General features: G+C 37.7%; 1 protein-coding gene across 1 annotated transcript; it reads left to right on the top strand.

The window, feature by feature from the left end:
• The first annotated feature begins 9,690 nt into the window (after nucleotides 1–9,690).
• Nucleotides 9,691–10,224, top strand: LOC136807052 (SRRM2 protein homolog rsr-2-like). The gene has a single exon (XM_067063620.1). The coding sequence runs from the start codon at nucleotides 9,691–9,693 to the stop codon at nucleotides 10,222–10,224; it is 534 nt and encodes a 177-aa protein (XP_066919721.1).
• Nucleotides 10,225–12,279: the final 2,055 nt, after the last annotated feature.

The raw sequence follows: 12,279 nt of genomic DNA on the forward strand, positions 1-12,279 counted from the left end.
GTTACCGGTACTAGATACGGCTTGTTTTTATCTCCTTAAGGTTTAAAAGGAAATCTAAAGAAGAGATTGGAAAATCAGCGCGGGCTGGAAGCGTTCAAGAAGCGTTCAAATGGCGCTCATTTTTCAAGAAGTCATTGCATTGACTCGAGCAAAGACTTTCGAAGGGCTTTCGAACTTTTCCAAATTCGAATGTTGACAAAAACAACAAACAAACATTTATTGTTGTTTTGAAAAGAGAAATTGGTGTTTTGAAAAGAGATGTTGCTTGATGAAAAGAAACGAAAAATTAAGCAGCTGAACTTGCGGAATGAGAAGAAAAAAGATGGAATTTTTATTCTTTCATCGACAGGCAAGGCTCAACAGAGTTATTGCTTCATTGCAAGAAGAGGATTTTAGATGAAGAAATGAACTGTATACATATGGTGGGAAAGCCATTCCTTTTGGTTTAGATTGAATCTTGGTAGTATGTTGAAGTGAGCATCACTGGACTTGTTGTATGTTTTGAATTGATGGGAACAAAAATATTTTGCGCTTTTGGATATGGCTAACCTGGAAGAATTTATTCCTCCCCTTATTCAGTGGAAGGAGAAATGTTTGTTTGTCGTTGTTTTTTAAATTTTGGCTTGACCGACCCTCGATGATGTGGGATCTTTGGTTGTTTGTTTTTTATGAATACGCATCGATGGTCAGAGATATAGAACATTGACATTTGACTGTATTATAAAAAAGGATTTTATTGTTGGTAATGGTAACTAATGGTAATGACTTGTAAAATGTCGAAATACAACGACAAAACATGACATTATGTTTATGGATGCATTATTTTAACTGTTTTAAATTCCTGTGCTACAGCCGAGAAAAAAGTCACAGATTTTTTACTTTTTATGTGAAGAGTTTGCTCCTGTTTGTCAACAACTCGAGTAAGAGGGTAAAAGACTGCCAAGTACTTGCCTCCAGCATCAAACTTAAGATAAGAGTTTCCCAACTTTGAAAAAAATTACAGCCAGTAAAATTTAGAGGTTTTACCTAGTAGAATCGATGAAGAATACTTTCTATATCTCAGTTTTTTTTATCTGGTTTTTCTTTATTTTTATATCAGGATTTTACAGCGCTAATAGTTTAGAGATAATTTTAGAACTTTGTTAAATTTTTCAGAATTTACGATGCAATGATACAATACTCCTAATTAATATGGTTATTGAATTTTGAAACTACATAAGTCAACTTATTTCTATTAAATTCTAGTCTTGAAATCCTCTGTATTTCACATCCCTGTCTCAATAAACCGAGTGATGTTTAAAGTTTGTTTAACTTTTTTTGATTCTCTGGGCTCTTTGCAAGGAAGACCTTTTGAAGAGGCTAGAGAGGTATTTTCCCTCCCGGGACGAAATTTTTGCCAAGTTTTCCAGCGGGTCTATGACACAGGGGTGTTTATGTTAGGAAAAAAGTTTTCGAATGTTATTTTTACTCGAACGTTCGAAATTTAAAATTTGAAAGATTCGAAAGTTCGAATTTGAACGCAAGGAGTTCGAAACCGGAAGTAAAACGAGTCTAAAACAAAAACTAAGAAATAAAAATACTCAAGGCTCAGGGCGGACAAATGATAATTGAACTTTTCACAACGATTCATGAAAAAATTCATATAATATTCCTCAAATCTGTAGAAGTAAACGTCGTAAGTTTGTACACCTGAAGTGTCTAGGGTCATGACCCAGAAGGCTCACAAGACACTGCGCACTTCCGAGTTTTTTTGTGACGACACTGCGCAGCACTGCGCACTTCTAAAAATATTTTAGAGACGCAAAAGTTCCCCTCGAAAGATAGCCGTTCTGGTCAGCAAAATAGATACCGAGCTGTGATAAATGAGCAATTTTCAACTCGGAAATGTTAACTCGTTTTGCGTAACTCGACATTCATTTTAAAGACCGAAAAAATTTCATCGCGCGGGCCGCTCGCTCGGAAATTTCCCACCCTGACAAAAAGTCAGAAGTGCGCAGTGTCACTTGAGCCTTCTGGGCCATTGACCCTAGGCAGTTCTAGTTCACAAATTTTATAAGAACTGGAAGTGCGTAAAAACTAGAAGTGCGTGTTTTGAGCCTTCTTGGCCATCGTACTACGAGCTGGGCCATCTTCTGGGCCATCGTAGTTGCCGGGGTTTCGCGGGGTTTACATGAATCTATTTAAACTTGCAATTTCTAGTGTGTGACCCTATAAATATTTTGCTTGCAATTTGCGAATCGAGTGACTTGCCTGGATCGCTTCGCAATTCTTATACATATACACTAGTTTGATACTTGATACTTGGTGTTAAAAGTCAAGGGATGATGAAGATCCTTTCTGCTACTGTTCAAACTAATTTTTTTCCTTTTAACAGCAAAATAAACATTTAAAACCGAAGAACCACTGCTTAGATTGCTTAGATGCGTGCCGCCCGCGCGGCAATTTGATCAACTTCAGATTCTAAGCCCGTGTTTCGGCTTCCGGTAATTTTGTTGCTGTTCACTGTTAGGGTACACCATTTTAAAACGGCATTTTTCGCAGTCCTAGCTACCAAACCGAGAAAGTTTCTGTGGCTTCAAGCCAAACCATTCAAGGTCATTTTGATAAAATCATCGGTTTGGAGATGTGATTTATATAGCAAATTTTATAGCAAATTTTCGCTTGGGATAGAAGTTAAAGGTACGTGCACAATATTAGCAAAACTGCTTCGCTCATAAATTCGCCTCGCAATTATTTACCTCGTGTATTTTACCATTCTTTTGTGTTTTTACTGACTATTTTTTTTTTTACTTTTCTGTTTCTGATATTTGGTGCTTTTATTATCTGTGATCTGTTGTCTGTCTGTCTGATCACAACACAGTTAATTGTACTCAGCTACTTGCCTGTAGGCCTGTGGGGGTGGGTGGGTGGTAAAAATGAATTTTTTGTTTATACCCACTGACCACCCAGACTACGCATGTACCCTTTTTCACGTGCTCTTTTGAAATAATGGCTGAAGTCTATGATGAAGCCAAAGATACATCATGGCAGGCAATGGTACGCAAAGCCCGATCAATCGGGCTTAATGTTGGCGCTGTATGTTCCACACTTGGGGATGGAAATTGCCTTTATAGAGCCATTGTTGAATGCCTTTCCATAACTGAAAGACCATATTGGGGCAGCCATTTGGATCTGCGGAATGAGGTTGTTAGTTTTGTTGATCATAATAGGCACTTAGACTTTGTTGAACAATGGGTCCTATCGAACGTAGATCAGCCAGATGATGATGGACAAGTTGTAAGCTTAGATAATGTTATTCAGCGACAGTATCGTAATGCGGAGTATGGTTCAAAATTATTCATTCTAGCTGCTGCTAAAAAGCTTGGAATTATTATCTTCTGTACAAAATATAACAGCAACCGTGATTTTCAATACTTGACTTTTTGGCCTGAAAATATTCATCACCCAGCTACAGCTGGTAGAATGAATAGCGAAATCATCGAAAACTTTGATGGTCCAAAAATTATAATATCTCACAAATACAACCACTTCCAAAGTCTTTACTTTCTGAATGATGCAACATCATCAGCTAATCTTCTGCAGAGTACATCCACCCACCATGTGTTTAGTAAAAGTAGTTTGCTTAAGCATGGGGAAATACCCAAGGATCAAAATATCATGCCCCGTAGGGATTCCAGAGAAGATCAAAGAGGACTCAAAAGAAAACATTCTACAACTGACGAGCATAATTATGCACGTCGGAAAAATGTAAGATTGGCAAATCAGGCTACATGTAGTAAGCAGACTGAAGAAGAGATTGATGATATTTTGAGGAGTATCTTTAAAGATAAAAGTTATGTGGAACGCAAAATTGCTGCTAGAAAATCTCACTGTGTTGATTTTGTTGTTGAGCCGACCGAAAGCCAACACCCATCCATAAATTTGCAGCATGGAAACCAAGAAGACACTGTTGAAGAAGCTGAACATCCACATATTGAAGGAAACCAAGAAGACACTGTTGAAGAGGTTGAACATCCACATATTGAAGGAAACCGAGAAATTACTGTTGATCAAATTGAACATTCACATATTCAAAGAGAGGTTCCGCTTCACTCAAATCCTGCTGTTGAAAGAGCAATTCAAGAATTCAATGATGCTGAGAGGCCGCACTCAGTGGAACATTGTATGAGTTGTTATGAGACTAGGCCTATTTATCATGTATTATCCGAGAAAGAAAAAAAGGTTTCTCAATGGTAGATGTAAAAGATGCACAGATGAGATAAAAAAGAACAAATACAAGAAACACATCAATAGGTCGTTGATGTTCTCAGGATTGTATTCCCCAGTTAAAGATTGTTTCTTGGAAAATGGCATGCATTATCACAATAACCAACACTTCAAGGAAATTCCCCCTTTTCTTCAAAACCTGACATTTGTCGAAAGTCTTTTGATAAGAAAAATATCCATTGCCATTTATGTGCATTGTCTGAAGTATGGGATGTTAGCCTCCAAAGGTCATGCAGTAGCTATACCACATGACCTAAGAAAATTTACCAAACTACCACAACTGCCATCTGAAGTTGGTATTCTTCTTATAAGAGGTGGTAAAAAACAGCTCAAAAGCATACATGGCTTGCAGGCAAAGAATTGAGCAGGCTTTGGTTGGTCTAATATTTGGTGTTCCAAAGTATGGTGAAAGTGCACCAAGACCAGGATTTACCCGTTATACAGGTAAAGACCATGTGTCTGGTATTGGGCTAAATGGGAGATTCTTTTTGTACCAGCCAAATCCATATTATTGGGATGTGGTAATTGATGTTGATCGTTTGATGCATATTCCAGAGAAAGAAGGAGAGCTAAAAGGTCTACCAGTTGTATCGACAGCAAATAATTTAGCTACTGAAGAGGAGGACTTAGGGCCTGGTCCAAAACAGTTTGATTCCCTGCAGGCTGAAGAAGAGTTGGTGACAACATCAGGATTTGCAGCCCAGCTAACAAACATTGATGTTGATGACAACATAAAGAATGCATTGAAAATATTTCTTGGAGAGAACAGTGGTGAAATAGAAAACATAATCAAACAAGGTGCTGTTGCTGATCTTGGGAACTTGAAGTCTGATAACAAAGAGAAGCCCCTTCCTGAGCTGTCTACTGAAGGTTTTTTCACAATGGCTTATCCACATATTTTCATTAATGGAACGTGTGACATAACTATTCCATCAACAAGGGCTGTTGATTATGACATGTGGGTAGATCATATATATTTTTGCTCAGATAACCGTGTATCGGCTCATAGATTTTTGAAATTTCATCTTCTGAATATTGGACTCCGCAAGAAAGCTTTAAATCAAGGAAGCTTTTGTGTTAATCAGCAGGTTAATGAAAAACATCTTACCAGAGACGAACTATTAGAAAGACTTCAAGACAAAGATGACAGTATTCCAAACAAATTTATTTCAATGAGCTCAAATTTAGTCAATACTGATCCATACTGGAAGGAAAGAAAGCACGAACTTGACTCTTTGTGCTTTTTTAAGCTAAAAGAGGACAACGTATATCCATCCTATTTTGATACTTCATCCTGTGCTGAACACCACTGGGTACCACTTCATGATGTTATCATCAAATATCTTGCAAAGACATCAGGCGACAATATTCACACCATCAAAGAAAGATTTCAAACAGATGCACAATTTCGCCATCAAGTTATTTTACAAAATCAGCATATCATTACGACTTACTTTAATGCAAGACATTTGAATTATAAAGACACGGTTTTAAAAAGTCTTTTTCAATATGAAGATGATTGGAGCAGATATGAGTTTGCAAAGAGTCGGGGTGCCATTCACACACATGCGTTGTACTTTTCCAAATCTCATTATGATATTGTCAAATCCATATTGGACCAAGATACATCAGATCCCAATGTTGATATTGCAAGTGATATTGAACAATGGCTACAATCAACTGAATTGAACACAAACGAGACATTCTCGCCCCATTTTGTTTCAATGCACCCTGCTGGAGGAACAATTGATGTTAACGAAGAAACTGAAGAAAGAACCTGGCTTCCTAATAAGAATCTCTGGCCTAAGCCAGATGGAACGCTTGAGGAAAATGATCCAAATATTTTGAAGGATTGTCTGCTATGTAAAACTACCAACGACAGCTTGAACCGATTTCAGATGGGTGTTGTTAATAGAGTAATGGTTCAAAAGTGCAGTAAGTATTGTTTGAGACGAAAAACTGTCACAACTAAAGAAAGGGATGAATCAGGAAAAAGAAAGAAAAAAGTTGTACGGTATTGCCGCCATCACTTTGGTGAATATGATGAAAGCACAAAACGCTCTGTTGGGAAAGAAACAAATCCTTTTAAACCACGCTTTATTGAAGGTAAAGTCCCGCGCTATGAAGGAAGAAATGATCACCCAAGGATGGTACAACATGTATTTTTACGTCCATTGTCATGGATGGGGCAATGTGACACACAAGCCATTGTTTCCAAAGATTTGTTAGCATTAATCAAATATATAACCGGTTATTGCTGTAAAGGGGCAGCCACAACAGCAGAACTGCATCAAATCTATCGAAACATTCTTGTTAAATCAGAGCCAAATATAACCATGAGATCAGTAGCGCAGAAGTTGATTTTGAAGACTGTTGGTATAGTTGACACACCCTCATCCAGTGCCGATTACATTAATGTGCGAGGTAAACTTTATCAATGTTCGAGAAGATTTAACAGGATAGGCTTGAGTGGTTTTCGTTTGTTTGACCCAAAAGGAAACAAAGATGGAGAAGTAACCAGAAAATCATCTCTTGATAAATTTTTAGGTGACTCACGAAGAACGCTTTACCCTAACATTTCACTTTATGATTGGGCAAAGATATGTACCTGCCCAAAAAGCAAATCATGTGGCAAAGATCATGTGCCTGTTTTTACTGGATGTCAAAGATTTTGGAAATGGCCTGTTTCTGAAAAATTTGCCAAAGAATTATTGATGAAATTTTCCCCAGGCACATGGAGAAATGTTGAGGACTTAAAAGAGCCTTTCGAAACCTTCACAGAGTCATTTGCAAACTTTTTAGATAGCGAAAGCTGTCCAGAAGCAGTAATAATGATGTTGAAATTTGCCAAAATTGATTTTGATAAAGAAATGCTCAGAAAAAATAAGAACAAAAACGATGATAGACAAATAGATTTAGATACTGACAGCTTTCCATTTTCACAGTCTACACAAAATAGTCAGCAATCTTCTCAAGGATCAAATTTGGACTCATTTGGAAATGATTTATTGAGAGATATAGCTAGAAACCATAGGGTGCAAATGTCAAATGCCGAGGCTGACGAGCCTGTTCTTTATGCTGGTACAAATGATTTTGATTGGCATAAGCATGGGACGGATTGTCTAAACATAGATACGATTTCTGAAGACCAGTATCAGGAAATGAAAGACTGACACTCGCAAGTTTCTGGTGCGGCATCTCTTGAGTTTGAAAGATCGAGTCGGCTGTGTACGCTCCCAGACGTCGACCCCAAGCTTGTGAACGAACTTCAAATGACGATTGTCTATTATAATCTAAAAACCTTACTGCAATATGCTAGAGGGAATATTGACATTAGTTATGACAATTGTAAACGCTTGGTTGTCCAGGGTTGTGCAGGTACAGGGAAAAGCCAAGTCATCAAGATTCTCTACCTGATGGCGGTACTATTCATTCGGCTGTTCATATTCCTCGAAATACAGGTTCGAACACTGCAACTTTAGTTGACAAGCCCATGTCTGCTGGTAAGTACAAAGAGTTAAAGGATCTTACTCTTGATGAAAATGAACATCTCTCGCTGATGTGTATTAATGCTAATGAAAGAGGAATGGTAGGAGAATACGTACTTGCTTGGTTTCATCACAGGTTTATGGAGCTTTCTATTCGTTTGTTGAAAAGAGAAGGTGTCATCCCATTTGGTTGTATCCCAGCGTTTAATTTTTTTGGAGATATATTTCAACTAGGGGCTATTGGTTCAAGCAATTTAGGTGATCCGATTGTAGATTCTACTACTCCAATAGAAGCTGCTGGTAATTTAGTTTATAGTAATTTTCAAGATGTTATAGTTTTAGAGGAGATTACGAGACAAAAGCCTGATCAGATAGCTTTGTTAAAAAGACTTGATAATTTACGGACTGGAAATGTTACAAGGAAAGACTGGGAGGAAATCAATGCTCGAAGCCATAATTCATTGTGCGAAGAAGAGAAGAGAAATTTTTTTATTTGTCTCACTGAAACATGGAAAGAAGCAAGGATGTATAATAAGAATGCGTTGAATAGCAAGTATGTGAATGGGAATCGTGCTGTGTCTGCCGAAATAATTTCCACTGGTGTAGGAAAACATCATTCCAAAGAAAAAGAATCTATGGGTCAAATCCCAAATGTGAGCATTGTTGCTGCTGGCTGTCGAGTCATTCTTACTAAGAATCAAGGTAGTCTTACTAGGCTTGGTTTAAATAATGGAGCACTGGGTACTGTGGTTAGCATCGTGTACAAAGAGGGTGTAAAACCCCCTGCCTTCCCAGAAGTTATAATTGTTGATTTCCCTAAATACAAAGGTCCACAGTGGCACCCGGACCATCCCACCTGGGTGCCGATACCCTTGAATAAAGCTTTTTGCGATGCAAAATGCTGTCATCGTGAAGGATTTCCTCTGATTACTGGTTATGCATTAACAATAACAAAAAGCCAAGGTATGACAATAGGAAGAAACCAACAGATCTCTAATGTAATTATAAAACTGTCACCAGAAATAGGGATGGAAGCAAAAAACTATGGAACTGCATATACCGCATTCTCGCGTGTAACCGAAGATGCCGATTGGTGTATCGCTGAACCCATACCATTTGAACGTCTAGAGTATCTCAACAGACATCCTAAGAGGAAAGTTAGACAAGCTGAAGAGAAACGCCTTAAATCACTTTCTGAAAAAACGATTCGTGAAAATCCATGCTCTATCGAACAGTACCTCCTCTTGATCCAGGAAATTGACACCTTTTGTGATGATGGTATTCAAGATTCTCGATGCTACAAACATGCTGATCAATGTCGTTGTGTCCTGCATTCCTTCGATCAATGAATGTAACATGTCTTATTGGATCAAACTAGCAGACAAATCACAATGTATAGTTTAGTAGGAAATTTATGTTCCTTAGAATTACTACTTGTGTACCTCCTGGAAGCGTTTTAGTCTGGTAAAAATAACCATCATTAATACGTAATGCAACCCATTCTCAATATACCGGAGTGGAATGCTTTGAGGGAGGTAACTCACCTAAGCCCTGTCCAAAGTCTGGGAATGCAATCGCATACTTGTGTATTGTAAAGCAGGATGGACTCCCTCAAACAATTCCACATTGACTTCATGTTAAATGGGTTACTAAGTTTTGTGTACATGCTAAACTCCCAAGTAAGTAAACTTTTTGATACCATGTGGAAACCAGCGTACTTTAATGAGAGCCCTTAAAAAATAGTTTCCATATGGTAGCATAAAGAAATTGCAAAATTTAAAAAGCGAATTAACTCTTGTGACAAGGGTTCCATCTTAAACTTTTGAGAATGTTGTATTAAGTATTTTCCCTGTACTAAGGTTGGTAATTTAAGGACCATGCTTGTTATCTATTGTTTTTCTATTTCGTTTCAGTATAAATATTTAAATAAAACACTATGGCTTCACCTATGGATTCATGTGAACTTAGTCTGTCAGCCTCCTCTGATATCGATAACGAGGAAACAGCAGTGCCTAAAAACACCCTGAGGAATCGCCGTCGCCGGAAGAAACGGGCTGAACGCCTCCACGACCTTGAGGAGAAAGTGGAGAACCTACAGCAAAAACTCAAATTTATGATGATAGACGCGCGCAACAAGTTAAGAGAGCAGCAAATAACCAACAACAGCAACGACCGCACCAACGACCGCCGACAACGCACCAACGACCGCCGACAACGCCCCAACGACCGCCGACAACGCCCCAACGACCGCCGACAACGCTCCAACGACCGCCGACAACGCCCCGACGACCGCCGACAACGCTCCAACGACCGTCGACACCACCCCTACGAAGACCGCTCACACCGTTCTTACGACGACCGCTCACACCACCCCTACCACGACTCCCGCCACCGCACTTACCATGACCGCCGAGACCGCCCATACCATGATCATCACACATACAACATTACGTTACGTTTATCTCATTAACTTTATTCATTTTTTTATCACTTTTATAAATTCAATCGTGCGTCTCAAAAACTAATTTAGTCCCTTTCACCAAGCGTTCCCAGTAAAATTTTGGGTAGAAATTTTTGATCGGTTATTTCATGTTTTTTTTAATCATCTAATAAATAGAAATCTAATTCTAATCACTCATAAGCGTTAATCTGTATTGTGGTTTTATAATAAGAAGTAGTCAAGTTCTGATTATGGTTTTAATTATATATTTATCGTTGGATTTTTACTTAGAAATAAATTATGCTATTTATTGCGCGCGTCTATCATAGTCATTTATAATTTTTGCTGTAGGTTCTCCACTTTCTCCTCAAGTTCGTGGAGGCGTTCAGCCCGTTTCTTCCGGCGACGGCGATTCCTCAGGGTGTTTTTAGGCACTGTTATTTCCTCGTTATCGATATCTAAAGTTATAAAGTCTAAAATTTCGCTATTTCTTTCTTTATACCATTTCAGATAGGAGATAGCAAAAAGAAAAGATATCGTTCCGATTTACACTTTTTTGTCAGCTTTGTTTTTCAATGCTAATAGTTCTGTTCAATGTAATAAATTTATTCAAATAATAAATTATTAATTTTATTGTTATATTTCTGCTTCAGGATACTTATATAGTTACTATCACGATTAACCTATTTACAGATATTGTTAAATTATATTCCCGGAGCTGGAGGTTCTAAATTATTTCATTTGTATTCGAGTGAGATGTCCAACCTCTTCAAGCTGTTAAGACATTCGAATAATATAAGTTCGATTTAAAGATAGTCCGCTGTGCAGAATTTTACCAAAAAAGGTAAAGAATCTCTTAGAAACTGTATAAGTATAAAGGTTGCCTCTAAAAAAAACCTTTTTGAATCGATATTCCTAAATTACAAGTCCTGATCATTATTTTTCCCACACAACGACACTCACCTTGGGTACTTTCCGTGGGATTTTGGATTTATTAAAAGTTTAATAAAATTCTCTATTTATTTTTATAAATAAAATTTCAAAATGCAAAATATTGATAAATTTGTACAAATCTTTAAATTGTTCATATAATCTATTTATTTATTATATATTCTCAATAAAAGTGAAGGACAGAATAACTGATAATAATGAAATACGAACACAAAATATCCGGTGTACATAATACCTTTTTCGAGACTTGGCAACGAAACTATCCCGTAGCGAACTAACATAACTCGCAAAATCGAGAACAATAAATCTTTTGCTGCCGATATTCAAGAGAGTTTCAGCCATGTTTCAAATTATCTTCTTATTAACGCTGAAAATAAATTTAAATAGTTTTCCTTATTTTGCTAGCAACTTGCGAATTCAGGTGGAGTCTGGATCGCTTCGCAACCCTTATACAATACGGCTAGTTGAATGAAAACAAAAAAGTTAAAAAGGGTGCGCTAATAATAAAGACATTGCAACATGTAATAAGAGGAAGTGATCATATAACTCAGGACTTATGACACCTCTAAACACAACAGGCCCATGAAACAAAATAAACTGTCTGTACTCTGTTGATTTCCAGTGACATAATTCAGATAACGGTCGTGGCTGTCGATTGAACTCAGACGGCATTAGGCCATTATACATAATCAATCTATCGGAGATCTGGCCAATTAAATTATGTGAGAGCTTGCAAATATTTGGGCCTTTCAAAACGTACATCAACAAGGGCTTAACCACGCCCAAGCATACCATGTGCATGTAGTCGAGTGGGAATTGACTGACACAGTCAATTCCCAACTCTAGCAATGGACTCATCTCCTTTTGGTGGTCAGGTAAATAATCCCCCTGACTAAACTTCACACCTGTTCGTTTCACTTCCTTATAAGTTGCTGTATTGAACACTGTACGGTATTCAAATCTCTCACCCACAATTACACACCTTTCACATGCATTGTAGCCACAATGTCCAATTGTGCATTTCAAAAAGGATCTGGCAGGTGCGTCGCAAATAAAACATTTAAAACGAAAAAGGTATCTCACGTCATTCACTATCAAACCATTTTGAAAAATGTCCTTTTATTCTTTTATAAA

The sequence above is a fragment of the Clytia hemisphaerica genome, unplaced genomic scaffold (assembly GCF_902728285.1).
Source record: "Clytia hemisphaerica strain Z4C2 unplaced genomic scaffold, Clytia hemisphaerica genome assembly, whole genome shotgun sequence".
Taxonomy (NCBI): domain Eukaryota; kingdom Metazoa; phylum Cnidaria; class Hydrozoa; order Leptothecata; family Clytiidae; genus Clytia; species Clytia hemisphaerica.